Below are 18,615 nucleotides of genomic sequence, written 5' to 3' on the forward strand. Positions count from 1 at the left end.
CAGTGAAGGTCTAAGATCATTAGGTGGTATCGCTATATAGGCGATGTCTTTATAGTTTGGAATACTTCAAAAGAGTCATTAAATTAGTTTATAGTATGGATCAACTCATTGGATTCTAACCTATGTTTCGCCCATCAGTACAGTGATTCATGCATTGCTTATCTAGATGTGTTGGAAAAGTTACAAGAACGACAATTTGTGACCACAGTGAACAGGAAAGCCACAGATAAAAACAACCTTTTGCGGTATCACAGTCAACATGCAGTTGCATTCAAGAAAGGGTTAGAAGCGGGTGTGCTGGCAGAGAGATTCAAAAACCGTGGATATCGCTCCAAAGTGATTAGACAAGCTTATAAAAGAGCGAAGTACAGCAATCGGGCACAGCTTTTACAATACCAGGTTCAAAGAGAGCAGGACCGGTTAATTTATATACTGCAACAGAATACTACTTCTGCAGGCATAATGGCTTCAATTTAAAAACATTGGCATATGTTAGCATTTTATGAGGCCTTTAAAGAGATGCCCATTTTTGCGACCACGCAGGGTCCTAATATCTGCAATATGGTTATAAAAGCAAGTGTGAAGAAGTGTAAGGCTGTGGCACCTTTGGGAATGGGTCATCGGAAATGTGGTTCCTGTACAGTATGTGATAATACTATCGAAGGAGATGAATGGGTGGATCTTAACACCGGTCGAAAAGTGAAGCACACTCAGCCTACGGACTGTACGACTAGTAATGTAATTTACCTAGTGGTATGTAGGTGTCCTAAGGTGTATGTAGGACGAACAAAAAGAGCAGTGAAATTACGAATGATGGAACACAGGTCAAGAATTAATAAAAAGTCCTGTCGGCTCCGTTGGTGGGTCACTGTATGGAACAAGAACATAACTTTGCTGATTTCATGTGGACAGTGATTGACATTATAGTGAGCACTAATGTTTTTTCAGACACCGCGTCTTTTCTGAATTACAGAAAACAACTTTGGATTCATAAGTTGGGGACAGAAGCCCCGATAGGTTTGAATGACCAGGTTGACTGGTTATCATTACTTTGATGTTTCGACTGGCAGGTGAAGTTTTAAAGGGAAGGCTGGAGTTATTTGCGTCACCAAAAGGTCACATGATGTTGTCCCTTTAAATTGAGGACGCCGTGAATGGGAACTTAGGTCCACCATTTTCGAAGAAGGTCGATGTAGCGTGTTGTGAGCAAAAAGAAAAATGAAAATAAATGTGATGGAATAATATATTGGTCAGCTGAGAAGAGGTTTGGGTAAGCGGTTTCCCCTGAAGAAGATGTCTCGAAACCTGGCCATGTCGGGTTAAAACGCTACCATGGACTATTTTCTCAGCAGCTCAGTTAACAGCATGGATTGAAGATCTTGCGACCTGGTTGAGAACTACAAACAAGACTGAGCTAAGTATTTTTCATTCTTGGATTGAGCTAATTAATGTGGTGAGTTTAATATTTAATGAAAATTATAGCCAGTATTGGATTTAGTGAATGTTTCTAAAATTATAAACAACATTTGATTCAGTTTAAGAATTTGTGAGCTGTGGAGAATATATAAATGGGAAGTCATCAAGATTAAATGAGAATCGTTGCTTTCTAAAAATAGTCAAGTGGTGAACTGTTCCTATTTTTTTAGACAAAAAATTCATAATAAATTAAAAAAAAATGTTTTTTGGAGCGAATAAATTATAAAGACAACTAAGGTGGTCGGTGGTTTGTTTATGATTAAAAGCAAAAACGAGAGTAACATGGATGTACTCTTTGAGGTTTAAGAAACAACCACTGTCCATCATAAAAAATTTTTTCGTTATAAGGATTTTTTGTCTTGATAGAAAATTTGTGAATGTTTATTCTGTTTAGAAATATACAAATTTAAGAAGAAAAAACAAGAAAAGAGAAAAAATTAAGAGGGGGGTATAGGTTTTTGGTGTTGAATTTTGGTGAATTTTACCTACATTGGTGGATTTTTGGTTTGGCTTATCTTCAGGCAACTTATGAACCTTGTTCTCCCCCAGAAGTTGATCATCTCCTCCAAGTCTTGTCCAAAGAGCAGCTTCCCCTTGAAAGGCAAGGCTCCTGAGACTTGGATGAGACATCAGCCAACCAATTCCTCAACCAGAGGAGCCTGCAGGCTGAAACAGCAGACGACACTGTCCTGGAGGACATCCTGACCAGATCATACAAAACATCGGCGCCACAAGCCACCACAGCTTCCAGTTGCTCTGCCTGCTCCGGGCTCAGACAAGGACCTGTCGGTCTACAACTGCTGCACCCATCTCAAGCCAGCCCTCAACATGAAACTGATGCAGACAGCCACTTGAATGCCAAGGGCAGACACCTCAAATATCTTCTTGAGGTGCACCTTCAGCTTCCAATCCTGAAGGTTCTTTTTTTTTTTCTTTAGTCTCAGACTGCAGGATTTATACCTCCACCATGTGCTGGAGACAGAGAAATACTGAGGGACTGCAGGTGGCACCTCGTGTTAAGTGGCAGTGTCAGTAAAACTTTCTCTGTCTCCATCTGCTGGAGGGGAGGCAAAACCCAGGAGTCTGGACTGATCTGGGTACGTGCAGGGGACGGTGATCTCAGCACACATGCCTCTCAGTGTTACATGAACAATTTCCTCCAAGCAGAACAATTTCCCCCAATCATTTTCAAACTTTCTGGGCTGGCTGCACTAATCTTGTGATGCATGAGATTAAAACAACTGGCTTGAACATGTTGAAAATATTTGCAGTGCCAGCATTTGTGCCAAACAGGTTACTGGATTTTGTTGAGAAGAGGAGACCCCTGGAGGCAGCAGATTTTGTTGGAGCACATCAATATCTCCCAAAGAGATGTTGCAGGTCTTTTGGAAATGTTTCCCTCTGCAACAGCATTTTTAAAGCCTATGAACCCTGGAGAAGTTGAAAACTCTCCTGGAGACTTGGAGTTTGATTTCAAAAGCCAAGGAGTCTAGGTCCCTATACACTAGATCACTAGATATAGGATCCCTATATCTGGAACCTATATCTAGTAATCTAGTGTTCTGGGGTGCCAGATTCACTCACCAGGCCTGCATACAACCAGTCTCCTGGAGAAGTCAATAAACTGTTATTAACCACGTAGACTTAGGGAATAACCACTACTTATCACTGTGTGCTAGCAGCATGGGATCTATTTACTGTTTGGGATCTTGCCAGGTACTTGTGATCTGGATTGGCCACTGTTAGAAACAGGATACTGGGCTTGATGGAGCCTTGGTCTGACTCAGTGTGGCAAATTCTTATATTCTAATACATTTAGAAATATAATTACTGAAATAGAACTGCTTCCAGCATATCTGAGAGATGTCATACTTTTTCATGTTCAAGGCTACATGCTGCATGATTATTCAGCTTCTTGAAAAGAATAAGTTCTTTATGAAGACTTACCTTTGGAGCACACTGAAAATGCATGCCAGGCACAGGTAAGGTAGTGACATACATAGTAATGCAACGATACAGATACAAAGTCCCAACTATAAAAAAGTATCTTCGTCCCACTATAGATCTGAAAACAAAAGAAACTTGGCTGGGTTAGCAGAATCATGTACTTCTCCTGCACAGTAATGATAAACACAACAACAATCTTCTTTATAAATGAATTATGGAAGATCTGAAAAATTGCCATGTTCTCTGCCACATACAATCAGGAAGGTTCCGAGATGGCCCTGGTTTCTATTCACATGGGCTGATACTCGCTACACTTAGACCAGCAAACTTAGCGTAAGATCATTCACACCAAGTCCAGGGCATTTGTAAATTAATTCCATAAGTGTAGTCGCTAATATCAAATGAAAGGATTATGACAAAGTATGAAACTAAACCTTTATATTTTGTGCAACTGGCTGGCTTTCAATCATTTTTCTTCCTTATAAAACAGTAGCTCTTGTAGTTCAGATAGACTGGGACAGATTGAGGGGCACCAGAAACTTGCTAAAAATGAGGAGCCACCCTCACCCCTCACCATATACCTTCTTACTCTCACCTCATTTCCCCCCCCCAGCATGGAACATTTTTGCTCTCCTCAATCCCTCCCCCTTGTGTCCCATGGATTTCTTTGCTCCCAAATTGTAAGGAAGCTGCTGGGGCTGGTTCTGGTTTTGGCAGCAGTAGCAGCAGCAAAGAAGGAGCCTGGGGACTGAGCTGATGTGTACTCACAGGTCCTACTTCCCACACATAAACCAGGAGAGGGCGGGGGCACACAAAGCACATACCAGCTCAGTCCCTGCTCTTGCCAATTGCTGCTGGCACTGCCGCTGAGCCCGAGACCAGCCCCAGCATTCGAGAGCAAAGAAGTCTGCAGGGGGTAAGGAGCAAAGAGGTCTAATGATTATTTAAAAAAAATAAAAATAAAATAAAGTGTGGAAGTATGCAAGCAGGGAGTAGGGGGCTGGCCCTCCTACTCTTTAAAGCAAGGTCCACTGCCCCCCTGCCCTCTCGCCCTCCGCTCCAGTTCCAGTGTCACTGACCAGATGTATTAAGCATTTTTCCAGCAGATACACAATTGGAATATATATATATATATAAAGCTCATGATGTCAAATTTCCACTATACTTTAAAACTAAGGAGATCCCCGCAACAAAAAACCCCACACACAACCGTGACTTCACTGCTCATCGATGAAGTATGGGCCAGATTTAAGGCTCAGGCAAACTAAAGGTTAAAAAACAAAACAAATAAATCTGCAAAAAAGCTTAAAAGTCAGTGTGCTGGTATAGTTTTGAAACCATGCACCTTTGGAGGAAGGATCTTAGTGTCTTGCAACTCTTGGAGCAAAAATATTTCTGAGGGGGGGGTGGAAACAAACCCTGTGGTGCAAGTAAAGAGCTTTCAGTTTTGCTTACCCCTTCTATCCTACTCTCCACCGTAAGCAAAAGAAAATCCTGGAGCTGCGCCCCAGTGAGACTGAATACGACAATTTGTAAACACGAGCAGTTTCCAGGAATGCAGAAATACAGCTTGGGAGTGGTGGTGGGGGGAAGGCAGACATTTTCAGGCTGCACTGGGACAAAGTCTGCTGAGACATTCTACTTGCAAGCTTTGCTCTGAATTCCAATGCTAAAGAAAGCACATACTCTTGTGTATGAACTTGCCGTAGGAACAAGCACCTGCAGATATTTGCGCCTGCCTTCTTCCTGGAAAGTAACGTGCGTAGATTTCAAGATGCAAACCAGGTGAACTATTTTCCTTCACTGACGTGAAACACCCCCCCCCCCCCCATCCCAGGAATGCTTCCTCTCCGTGCAGCTCAACGCCTGCACGTTGTGAAGTACCACGCACGCTTAGAGACAGGACTGCTTTTGGATGGCATAGTTTATGCAGGGAAAGGGCTCAGGGCATGCCTCAGGGGAGTGAAAAATTCACTCCCCCCGAGGCATGCCCTGAGCCTGTTTAAGAAATGCTGTATCTAAAACTAAGACCAACTGTTTCTCACAGTGTTTGCCCACCAAAGAATATGAAATATTTGTAAAGCCAATTAACAGGCAGGTGTTCGTAAGAGGTGCTTGAGGAGAAGGCACCCTTTTCATTAGCTGCCCTTAAAAAATGCACGGCATTCATAATGCAAGATCAAGAATGAGAACATCATGTCACAAAGCCTTATGAACAGGTCGACCTGTGACTCTGTGTGCAGAACCAGTTAGTCAACAGGGACACCAGCTTTGCCGGCTGAGGCTACGACTGTGCTGGTGAAACTGGAACTTAAGTTAAACCCCAAGAATTAGCAACAGAAAGAACACAAACTTCAGACATTGCATGCAGGTAAATGCAAACACTTACTTGTATCTGAGAAATAACCATTGGACTAACCATAATCCAACTAGTATCATCCCATTTATTTCTGATACAGAAAAAGCCCATGCCACGCGACTAATATAATCAAAAAACTTGTCTGGCAGTGGCGGGCTCAGCTCCTTGGCAGGCACTCTTTCATGCACTACTGTGATCATGACAGTCGTTAGGATTAAATTGAAGACAGCGTACACGAAGGCAATGCCGGTTTTCCACCATTCCAGAGGAAATTTGTTCCTTGGATCCACGGGCATGGAAATTTTGATATAGTCTGGAAATTTCTTTGTGCCCTTCCGCAGGCCGTTGGGTAAGTTTTTTGGCTTGCCGTTGGCAGTTTTGTCATCTTCGCTAACCGAGGACGACGACCTGATAAAGCCATTCGGAGTGTCGCTGTGCGGGGCTTCCATGTGCTCCTCGAGCTTCGCTGTCTCGATAGCATCCATGGGTGCGAGGCCACCCGCTAAAAACCAACAGAATAAGTGTCGTAGCGCTTTGTGCAACTGCGTTCCTTTAAGCAATTCCTTTTAACAGCGATGTGGCGGATTTTTTTTCCCCCCCCTTTTAATACTGCGATGTTAAAAAGAAAACCAAAAACAACGATACTGTCCGTTCAGCGCCTTCCAAACACTTGTTCGGCTGCAGGCTTGAGTGATGAGACTGTAGCAATAACAGTGACAAGATTCTGTCTTTTCCCCCCAGCCTCTGTTATCTTGTTGTGGGTCGTCTGTAAGACAAGCACATGATATTTAGTTACACTAAATTGATAAATACGAAAAAGATCAATTGTGTTACGGTTCCAAGATCCCCTTTTATTTGTTTATTTATTTATTTTATTTTTACAGCATTTTACATCTTAACAAAGTTCAACTTTTACAGAATAAGAAATTTTTCCATCAGTAACAACTTAAACAAACATACTGTTATTCCGTTAATTGTTATTAACCACATATATCATAGGAAAATGGAATCTAATTAAGGATAGCAGCAACCTAAATAGAGCAGTTAACAAAGAAGAATTACGTCATCGAAAATCACTGTTTCAACCATCCAAAACACTTTTTACCAGTCAATGAAGGTACCAGGAATGGGAGTCCAAATAAGATCTAAGCTGTTCCGGTGAATTAAACAAATATTTTGATTCCCGGTGTATAATCAAGCAACGGCAGGGAAACCTTTAAAAGAAATTTTGCCCCTCTATCAGATCCCCTTTTATAACGAAGCTTGGTTTTAACGATAGATTGGAAACACCGTCCTTTAAGGTACTCAAGACTCTCCTCCTGTGCTCACAGTAGCCTGTCAAACTCTGCTGGAACAAACTCTCTACTTACCAGATTGTATTCAATCGACCATTTATCATCAAGGGTGAAATCTGAAATGTCTATTGCAGTAGAACAGTTTATTTCATTTGTGTCCCCCCCTCTCTGGTGTGGGTTAAGAAATGTTTACCCCCAAATCACCCAGCGAGAAGGGGGTGGGGGGTACGTCAGGCTGGACAGCAGGACCCTGGGACTACTGAATCTTTTATTGGGAATAAAACGGGGAGAGCAATTTTGAAAAGCAAAAAGAACAAGGCGGGCTGTGTTCCCAAAGCCTCAGACAGGAGGTCCTGGAAAAGAAGGCCTTAGTCCCTCCGGATAGCGGATTACTTTTATAGGCCTGCTGTCTACCCCCAGGACTTGGGAGGGAGGTGAGGCAAATGAGAGGGAGAGATCAAGAGAGACAAATGGAGGGGAAAATCAGCCAAGAAAGATACCACAGAAAGGGAAAGTGATATGGGCAGGAAAGGGGGAACAGATGGATAAGCCCAGTCAAAGAAGCTAAAAGGAAATATCTTTATTATTTAATTTACCTACTGATTGTTTTCAACAAAGCAATGCACAAAAAAACCCAAACAAACAATTTATATACTGTAAACAGTGGGTTAGAGGTCACCCATTTGCAATAATGTAAGAGATTAAAAGGAAATCGTTGATCAGAAACGCATTGCTAACATGAGACTGGTTGCTGCCCTGGGTAGGGGGAAGGAAGATTTTGTATTTTAGCTTCAAACATGGAGCAATGATGGGCAAAAATAAAGAGGATACCCAAATTCCAGCAGAAAGGCATGCCAGTGGAAAATGAATAGAAGTATAGGTCTGGAGAAGAAGCGAGGCCAAGCCAGGTAGTAAATGGAGGGAGTGGTGGGGGTCTGCCGCGTCTTATGTACGATGCAAAAAAAGAGAGAGAATTCTAAACCTGGCTCTGCGCTGACTCGATGACAGGAGCACAGCTATCAATAGTTAGTCTCCGTTATCCCACTTTGAGCCCAAATAGAAGGCAGAGGGAAAAAGCTACTGGGGAAGAAGAATAAAGGAGAATTGCTATTCAGAGCTGGAGCCTCATAGTGGCGAACCAGGTGTTAATGAGCACAGAGGGGGTTCGATGCAATCAATCTGTGTGGGAAAAGGATGCTCGCTGTCGAGCGCCCGCTTTCTTAATGCGCGCTCAGCCACCTCTCCTGGGCGCGCAATCGAATATTTAAATGAGGGGGGGGCGCACTGCCAAGGAGGTGCCAGGGACAAATGTGCACCCCCCCCAGCGCCTCCTTGGCAGCGGGCACCCAGGAGAGGTTGCTGTCAGCAGGTTAGAAACATGGTTGCTCAATTTTTACGAGCGTCCGTTTTCCTGACCTGACCGCCGGCAGACTTTTTTTTTTGGTTAAACATTCTGGTCCTTTTGGTTCCTCCGACTTAATATCGCCACAATACACTTTTTGAGCTGCTCAGAAATTAACACTTGCTCTAGGCAGGTGTTAATTTCTGAGGGGTAAAAATGTGAGCGTCGGGTGCATTTTTTTTTTTCAGTCGGGGGAGAATAGCTAATAGCCTCATCAACATGCATTTGCATGGGGGGGGGTGGTTTGGACACACATTTTGGACACACTAATTCCCTTATAGTATAAGGGGGTTGTGGATGCGCATCCAAAACCTGCGTCCAACCACGAGTTAAACAGTTTGCTCGGCTGAGCGCACTGTATTGCATCGGCCCCAAAATGAGGCATTTCAGGCTCCTTTGCATCTGAATTACCTAGAATCACTTTCCTTAGTACTGATGCTAAAATAAAAACGCCATGCTGCATTATGCATAAAGTGCTTTGTTGTGACATACATAGAAATACTGGATTCCTACTAATTGATAGTTTTGTAGAAAGGCTATTCCTGTAGAAGAGAGCAGTATTAGAGGGACATGTTCCTTATTTCACATCACCAGAGATTAATTTATAGACAAAAGGGAAATGGAACCGTGGAGGGAGGGAGATGGGCGGAGGCAGGTGTGAGACCAAGGCCAGGTGTGAACGAATACCACCCCCCCCCCACCAAATCAATGCCATGTGTTTGCCCTTGTCTCAGGATAAGCAGCTCCAACACACTGCTCTTCTCTGCTTCCTTCAAGGGATAGGGACAGGGCCATAAATATGATTCACAGCTTTGTTCTGTTTCCTCAGAAGAGCCAGAATTGAGATTACATTACCAGCTCTGCTCCGCTTTCTTGGGTCCCAGAATAAAAGGTGACGGAATGTCCCTTCTGGGTTGTTATGCCAGAAATTAAGCCCCAGATAAATGACACAAAAAGGAAAATGAATTAGCAGAAGTTTGAAAGCTGTGAGCAGAAAGTAGTGACAGTCATTAAGACCAGGACCGAAGCCTTAACAATTGGCAGTACTACTCACAACTTTCAAACTTGTGCTAATTCAAACCTTTTTTGTTTGTGTGGGTGTGTTTGTTCTTTGCTCTGCAGTGTCTGCTTCAATATCACCCCTTCTCCTTCTGCTCCCTGGAAAACAGGAGGACAAGTGGGGAAACAAGAGAGGAGAGGATGGATTAGAACAGTGGCGGATTCCCGAGGAACACCGGCCCGGGGATTTGCCGCCCAGGCCGGCCCAGGGCAGACCATGTGACTGGAGCGACCGGCCCACCGGGGGATGCCCGATCCCCCGATAGGCCAATCCGCCCCTGGATTAGAAAGGTTCACCCCTTCCCCTTCTCTTCCTTGCAGGCTGCCTGGAGAGGAGGAGCTGGAGCAGAACGCCACCGCTGTTCTGCCTTTTAAGCATAAAAAGAGATGCCGGAACTGTGTTCCAGGCCGTCTCCCCAAAAATGAAGCCCTGCCTGGCACTTATTTCTGAGGCTGCGGCAGCGGTTGCTGCCTGTTCCTATAGAAGGTCAGGGCCACTTGTGGAAGTGTGGATTTTTAGTTGAATATTAGAGAGCAAGTAGTGTTTTTGCCCTAGGTTCTGGTTTCATGTAAGAAGAAATGTATTTATTTAGAATTTCTTATTTGCTCCCCATCTCAGCTCATAAAAGAGTTGTCCGATGTGGTTTACAGCAAGGACATGCATAATAGCATAAAACATACCAATCAGAAAAAAAAATACAACATACAGATGACGCATATACTGATTACACATTTCACAATGCATAAAATACCACCACCCCACATTATCCAGCTCCATAATTTATGAGTTATATATATTTGGCATAAGCTTACAACATCTGTTTTAAAGGACAACCAGTGCCCTCTCTCTACCACCATATCAATAACATTATAAAACTCCACTGTAAAAGTAAAGTGTATTTGAAAATATATTTAAACTCACATCCAATCAAATATTTCTAGGAAAAAGCCAGGTTTTAACTTTATGCTGAAAGCCAAGACAATTTCTTTCTGATTTAGCATCCACTGGTAGCAAACTTCACAATGTAGGATCTACAGCTGAAAAAGCTCTCAATTGTAACCAAACTCTGCCCACAGCTTTACATTCTAGACCCTACACCTTGTGGCCTGGATTTGGAGAAGAATTCAGACTTCCTCTTTTCAGTTTTTCCTTTCTGAGGAGGAGAGAACTGGCTTATTCTGGACTTTCTTTGAAGGACGTTTTTCCACTCTCCCTTTCCTTTTGAACATGGGGAGTGATTTCATCCTGTTCACCTGTTTCTTTCCAACTGACGAGTCACAGCACTCACCTAACCAAAATCTGAGAGAGAGCTTAGACATTCAACCAAACGTCTGGAAGGAGCAAAAGAAATTAAGGAAGAGGACAGAAGTGGCACCCATTTGGTACATAACTTTAATTTAATTTAAAAAACTCTTCTGTACCGTCGTTAAGTTAGATAACCATCACAACGGTTTACAGAAAGGCACGATAAAGAAAAATATGAGTGGTATAGCTTACAAATTAAACATGTGCCATCATAGTACGGTAACATTTTAGTACAATAAACTATGTTTAAGTTAAGCTTATCTGTTTGTTAGGAAATTGTTAAGTGGTTCAAATTTAACATTAAAATGCACTTGTAGGTTAAAAACAACTGTTTTTCTCTTTCTCTTTATCTTTATAAAAAGCTTGTTTAAAGAGCCAGGTTTTCAGGTTACATTTGAATATTTTCAAATTTCTCTGCAGCCTTATTTCGAGTGGCATGGTGTTCCATAGCACTAGCCAGTGACACTGTAAATACCTATCTGGTATCCAGGGACTGGAGTAAACAGGACCCTTCAGGTGCATCAGGAGTCGGACATGGACACCAAGACATCTCAGTCAAAGTCTGGTCAATGAGGAGTTAAACTGAGGTTAGCACCAGGAAAGAACCCCAGCTACTATCAGAGTGGAGAGGGATCTGCTTGAGATCATATTATTAAACAAACTCCAAAGTCACAGATTTACCACCAGTAACTGTTTTCTGGCTGTTGAATAAGAAAAGAAAATTGTAATAACATACCATGTTGCACTTTTAAAGAAGCCTTTCAGCAGAGTTGTTTTGGAATATCAATCTGTTTTCCGTGTGTGATTACCACCAGTGGCTATGAGAAAGCTGAAGACCCAGGCTCAGGTGGTTATCCTTCCCCACTATAGAAGAATCCACTGTATATTGGGGTTGATTATCAAGAGGGTGAAATGTTGGAAAAAAAATTCAGCCCTAAGAGTTTAAGTGCGTGCCCTATGAATTCCTAGAGAGGAGCCCAGTCCAGCGCTGACACAAACAAGAAAAAAAAAAAAAAAAAAAAGAGTCCCAAGTAGTTTTAAGGAGTGTAAAAAGAAAATAATGCATACCTAGCGGCTATACAGGTCTAGAGCATATGGCCCATCTGTTGTCCTCCTATACAGACCGTTTGCTTGGTGACTTGGCTTGCTCGAAAAAGCTTCCTTTGGACTGCTGGTCATGGGATGAGCTATGCTGGCTGCTCCTCTGTTTTCACACCTCCTTGATCACAGGGTGGTAGTCTGTAAAGAAATCAACCAAAAATCACATGAAGTTCCTGTTGTCTTGAAACTTGCTGCTAGGGCTGTGAGGCAGTGACATTTTACTTCCTTCTTTACTTCACGGGAGGCAAACAAAACTTGTATGGGCTGCCAGGAGTATGAAGTTATGTAGCATTCTTAGAAACTGACGAATCCCAATTCTCATAATACTTCAGTGTGCTATTATTAAACAAAACTTAACTTCTGACAATGCGATCCTAAAAGGTTAAAGCAGCAGGACCTCCTACAGGCTGCAAAAAAACTTAAGAGAGAGTGTAAGGGAATGCTGGAGAAGGGATAGGCCGTACAATCATTTCTACCCTCTGTTTTGTAAATAAGGGAGAGGAGAAGTAGAAAACTGGAGTGTAAAGTGAATGCATTAACCAGGATCCAAACGCAGATACAAAATGTACATTGCATAGAGGCAACTGAGGAGACCCAGGGGATGCCAGGGACACTAGCAGCAAGAACACTTCTTACACGCGCTTGAGTTCAGTTGGATTGGAAAATAACAACATACAATAGCATGCAGCTGACATGCAATTTCAAGACAGAAATTACACTTCAAAATTACAACTATTGGCAGCCTTTGTCAGCAAACAATTAAATCATCTGACATCTTAAATGGTATGCAGCCCATTGTTTCAATGGGCTGCATACCAAGGAAACCAGGGTTCAAAATCCCTTTTCCACCACTGATACTCCTGGCGACCTTGGTCAAGTCACTTTATTTCCTGTTGCTTCACTTATCCACTTACATTGTAAACTCTTTCAGGAAGACATTTACTGCACCATTCCCTTTCTAATAATTCCCAACATTCTGTTTGCTTTTTTGACTGCCGCAGCACACTGAACCAATGATTTCAATGTATTATCCACTATGACGCCTAGATCTCTTTCTTGGGTAGTAGCACCTAATATGGAACCCAACATTGTGTAATTATAGCATGGGTTATTTTTCCCTATATGCATCACCTTGCACTTATCCACATTAAATTTCATCTGCCATTTTGATGCCCAATTTTCCAGTCTCACAAGGTCTTCCTGCAATTTATCATAATCTGCTTGTGATTTAACTACTCTGAACAATTTTGAATCATCTGCAAATTTGATTACCTCACTCGTTGTATTTCTTTCCAGATCATTTATAAATATATTGAAAAGTAAGGGTCCCAATACAGATCCCTGAGGCACTCCACTGTCCACTCCCTTCCACTGAGAAAATTGTTCATTTAATCCTACCCTTGGTCTGACCCAGTATGGCATGTTCTTATGTTCTTATGGTCCTTAGCTAATGACCAAATATCAATTAAAGGGTGTGAAGAAAGAAAAAAAGAACTAGATTCCATATACAACAAAGAAAAGCATATGGGATAGCAGCTTTCAAAAACAGCACGCTGAACATCTGAAAGAAGGAAGCAGCTGCTAGAGCTGGTTGCAGGGAACAAACCCATCCACCCCTGCCACTGAGCAGAAATAATATAATAGAGCCAGCCACAACAGCAAAAAAAACACTCCAATTGAGGCTCAGGAACATTTTTGGTGACAACTGGTGCGCTGGAGGGAAAGGTGCATCTTCAAACTTAATCAGGGTTAAGGAGGCAGCAGGGAGAAGAGAGGGCCACAGAGGAGAAAAATGAGAGGACAGAGGGAGGGGGAAAGAGATGAGCGTGGGAGGGCTCGGTGGGGTGGTGGGGGGGGAAGTGGAGGAGAGAGGAAAGCGTTAGGGTTGAGAATGGAGGAGAGAGTGAGAGATTATCATGATGATGGGAAGACTGGTGGGAGAAGGAGGAAGAGAAGGAGAGGGTGTTGGGTGGTGGATGTGCATTCAATCAGGGAAGAAATGCACTCACCATATACTCCTCCTACTCTCCCCCCCCCCCCATCAACACAAATTATTGGGGGGGGGAAGGGCAGCATTTCTTTCAGCCCTGATGAGTAAATCCTAGAAGAATTTTTTTAATCCCTAGGTATGTTGCAACAATTAGAAAAACCATACTAAAGCACAGCACACAATATGCAATGGAAGACACCCATCACCCTATTCTGAAAATCTTTGTTGGAAACCATTCCTGAAACCATGCCTCTGCCTACTTTTGTTTCTTCAGAAAAAAAATTGTGTTTTTATTTTTTGCTTATTTGTCAAACAGCAAAAAGATAACATAGGAAATTTATGAAAATGGGCCCTAGGAAGGAGGGAGTTGTTCTGTAAAAGTTCTTGAAAGCCCAAACCTTGCATTCTAACAGGAGACCATATGTAGACAACAGTGCAGAGGTGGCCAATTCTGGTCCTCAAGAGGCCTAGTTTTCAGGATATCCACAATGAATATGCATGATATAGATTGCATACAATGGATGTGGTACATGAAAATCTCTCTCATGCATATTAATTGTGGATTGTGAACTTCCTGAATGTGACAGACTCTTTGGTTGCATCACCAGTAAGACCTGGGTGACCATTTAGTTTAATCAGTAAGAGTTCAGGTTAGCGTGAGGGGGAGGTACCATTCAAATGCAACCCCTCCCTTTGAGGGGTCCGGAATGGCCATGCCCCTCAGAGTCTATTTAGCAGCTTTCCACAGAGAGCTCAGGAGGCAATCCCTTTAGATTTCCAAGGAGTTTGGAGGTGTAGATGAGCCTTTGTTATTTTTTAGGCTTAGTCAGTGGAAGCAAGCTAACCCAGCCTGAGGATACTGACCAGGTCAGGAGGGTTTCCCTTCCAGTCTAATCACTAGCTGGTTGGGATATACCGCTGGGTTGTTTCCAGGCATTTGATATTTTTCATGGAAGAGGCCTTGTGAGACATCTGGGGTTTCTTGGGCACAGGGATTGGGGAACCCTGTTTTGGGATGCCCAGGGATAGCGAAGACCTGCCCCTAAAGTGGTGGTGACCCGCTGCAAGCCTCTGGTATTAATATCAGTTTTTGGGGAAAAGAAACTATTTTGTCAGAAGATCCAGGAGGAAGTTTTGACTGCCCTTCCTTCCTGTCAAAAGCAAGAGAGCTGCTTGTTTCAAGGAGATCCTTCCTGCCAGGGATCCACCACATTTTGTTCTTTTATTTGTGTTACCGTTTCATGGAGCTTGTCCACAAACAAATCAACTCCTAAGCACGGCAGATCTGCTAGTTTTTTGTGCATGTCTTCTCTAATTGCACTTACTCCTATACTAATACTAATTGCACTTACTCCTCAGCATTTCCTATAGCGGTCCTATGGGAAGATTCTATAACGGCCGATGTGTGAAGTTGTTTCGAAGGCCTCGTACACAGAATGGAGGAGATGCCCTCTTTTAGGTCTTGCAGCAGCTGGGATGTTATTTGTTTGCCAGTCTCAAAGCGTACAAAGGGTTTGAGTTGTTGTAAGCACTCAGATTTACTGCACCATATAAAATTGATGCTGCTTGATGTACGAGGTTAACATGGCACTCTGAAAGATCCTTCTAGCAAAGTCATCTAGGATTTTGTGATCTTTACCTGGAGGGGCGTCTGGGTGGAGTTTCAACTTCTTCGCCCTCTTCATGGCTGATTCTACTACAGCCGATGTTTGAGGTAATTGCACAGGGGAATAACATTGAGACTTTTAAAGATTAAATTTTATGTCTAATTTTCTGGCTACTGGGAGATTGGACTATGGAGACTCCCAAGATTTGAGAAGTATGAAATCTAAAACTGTATGAGATGGTAGGGCTGCTGGCTCAGAAGGAATGTCTAAGATCTTCAAAATTCTGAACACTTCTTTACAGTAGCCTGGAAGCTTCCTGATTTCCACTTTTAGAGTTTCTCCCATTTTTTCTACAAATTTAGACTGTCAGATCCTCTGGAGAGGAAGAATGTTTTTCGGGGGGTTCCTTTAATTTGTCCGATGGAAGGCCTGTAGATTAGGTATGACAATTGTGGGGAATTGTAAGAGAGGGGAGTCTGCCTTACCTGGTTCTTCTCTAGAGGCAGGGGAGTCTTCTGATAATCTAGGGCTCCTTGGACTATCTCTTGTGGGTGAAGGGTAGTCTTTCCCCTGTTTCTCTTGGCTCTGGTCTAAGAGGGGAAATTTAAGCCTTGGTGGACTAACGTTTGGGTGCAAGGAAGAGAAAAGCACCTTAATTATTGGCGAGATCTGTTCCATTGCCTCCGCTGATCTCCTAGTTGGAGAAAGCGGAATATGTTTCTTCATCAGCTATTTGCGCAGGGGTGACAAATAATAGGGTTGTTTGCATGACCTTGATGTAGGAATGGCTGCTCGATATATCTCAGAGATTGGAGAATGTAGAGGCCTAACATGTCTAGGTTACTCAAATGCTGTCTTGTCCCTGAAGAATAGCGTTTCTTGTAGTTAGGGTTCTTCACGTTTTCGTCTTGACACCATTGATAAATTAGAATAGACCCCTCAAGACCACTCTGTGATGATCCTGAAGAAATAATTGAAGTTAATCTTGTTGGAGACAAACATGGTATGGGCACATAAGTTTGTAGGACAGGTTCCACTTCCACTGAGATATCTATGTCTCGTTGTGGCTTCCTTCTTGGTGATTTCTATGCAATAAATGTTCCCTTGTCTTGCCACGATCATGGAACTGAGGAACAGGTCATAAATGCAGCTCTTGCATCATCTGCGTGGTCACAGAGCTTGAGTTTTATTTGGGTGGCTTCAGGAATCTTGATTGCACCAGCTACGGCAGTCTTGCATCACGTGGCGGCTTGGATGGCTTCATTTTGGTGCGCCTGCGTTGTGGAGTCCACTGCTTCATTCCCTATTGATATGTGTCGCGTGGCTTGGATGCTGCTGTGCCATGCGATGGTGCTATGTTCAGATGCGCGCCGTGGACTGACGCTTGTGCATCATGCTGTGGTGCATCGTGAGTGGCTGCACAGACTGCTTGGGTCCCTGATGCCATTCTTGGGCTCCTTCCAACTCCTGCGCCATTGTTCCCAGCTTGAAGGATGCAGATTTTGACTGCAATCCGGCGTCTATAGCCAAAGTACTGCCCCTTACTATTATGGGGCTTGGCTTTGGTTGACTTTGGGTGCTTGTTCCTTTGTTTAGGCTGCCCGTCGTTTGTGGACCCTCTGGCGACACTTGTTTGTGCTTGTCTCTATGTTAGGGTTTTGGGCGTAGCGAAGACTGCATGGAGTGGCAAAGCGATGGCATATAACTGCCCAATGGCAAGGATACAGTCTCCGCTTCACACAGCCTTGCGATTTTTTTGGCCCTCTGATGCTGAGCCCGGGGACATATGCAGCCACAATCTCTAAAGGCGAACTGGTCATGGTCAGGACCAAGCCAAAGGTAACAATAATTATGTCTGTCCATTGCAGACATATGGCTACACGAGTAGTACTTGAAACCTGGAGCTTTTTCCGACATCTTAGCACTGAAAAGTGGTGCTTTTTATGTTTTTTCCTACAAACTGAGGTGAGAAGATTCATGTCCAATTTTTAACGTGGAAAACCACAACTGAAGAGCTGACAACTGAAATAATCGCATGGGAACATCCGCACATGGGCAGAGCATCAAGCTCTGCTATTCTGAGAAGGTTCTGAGCCACGTACCGCAGGATGATGTTGTACCCCAAGACAGCATGAATATTTCACTCTGCTTATTGACGGATAAAAATGTGCACACTGTGATAACCCACATATACTTTTATTCAGATAGAGGAAGGTAATGTTTAGAAAGGCCAGTTTGCATGGGGTAAACAGCTTAAAAACAGTCCTCAAAAGTAGCAGCAAAAAAAAAACAAAACCAGGGTAAAGAAAAAAACCTTCATCAGAACAGATAAATGGAATTGTCTGGCTCCAGATTCTCCCAGTAGAGTTTAAATGCAACAGCAATTTACAGTATGTTTAATGAAATATTATAGTAATTCTGTGTTCATGAATCTAAACCGCTCATTTTTCTGTTTCCAGGCACTTAGATCTCATCATCTGAATGATTTCCAGGGATCATTTCCTTTTGCCAGAATATTCAAACTTCTTCTCTATACAAACAATAACAGAATACACAGCAGCCAACACCTGCTCTGATTGTTTTTATACAGCACTATGAACTTGCACAAGACAGAAAAATGCAAAGGCCACACTGACAAGAGCGGGTTCACAGGGTATCATACAGTCCACACGATCTGGCCCTTCGTGTTCAGCAGATCCAGTGCAAACCCCAGGCAGCATGTCAAATGGATTGGTCTGGCTGAATTAAATATTGAAGGAACTGTTTTATTTTTAACCTTACGGTTCTTGATTTTGTCTGAACTTTAAAGCTCATTAGTTCAGTAGTGCTTGTTAGTAGACAGCACAGCATGACAGTCACTAATTGGAGGGGGGGGGGGGGCATTCACCGACTGCGTATCACCTTCAGAACAATTAGACAGGGAAACATTTTTAGAATGTGCCAGTGAAAAATCTAAGGAACCAGGGGAAAAAAAATATATTTTAAATATATTTGTTTTTACTTTTTTAAATCTAATTTTGTTTGCTTTTCCCTCCCCCTTCAACCTTTCTCCCCAACATTCTCTTCTGCAGCC

The 18,615-nt window shown here is 42.9% G+C and overlaps 1 protein-coding gene across 8 annotated transcripts in view; it reads right to left on the reverse strand.

Moving 5' to 3' along the window:
• Positions 1 to 18,615, reverse strand: part of SGMS2 (sphingomyelin synthase 2) — a 281,894-nt gene that overhangs the window by 65,986 nt on the left and 197,293 nt on the right. For 7 of the 8 annotated variants that reach the window (XM_029596777.1, XM_029596783.1, XM_029596773.1 and 4 more), the window contains 3 exons: positions 11,913 to 12,083; positions 5,813 to 6,548; positions 3,424 to 3,541 (listed from right to left, as the gene is read on the reverse strand). In XM_029596777.1, coding sequence (XP_029452637.1) covers positions 3,424 to 3,541; positions 5,813 to 6,267 — 573 coding nt within the window. In that variant the 5' untranslated portion in view covers positions 6,268 to 6,548; positions 11,913 to 12,083. Of the gene's footprint in view, positions 1 to 3,423; positions 3,542 to 5,812; positions 6,549 to 11,580; positions 11,835 to 11,912; positions 12,084 to 18,615 lie in introns of those variants that run through there. The other variant, XM_029596791.1, reaches the window with a different exon arrangement.

The sequence above is a fragment of the Rhinatrema bivittatum genome, chromosome 1 (assembly GCF_901001135.1).
Source record: "Rhinatrema bivittatum chromosome 1, aRhiBiv1.1, whole genome shotgun sequence".
Classification (NCBI taxonomy): Eukaryota; Metazoa; Chordata; class Amphibia; order Gymnophiona; family Rhinatrematidae; genus Rhinatrema; species Rhinatrema bivittatum.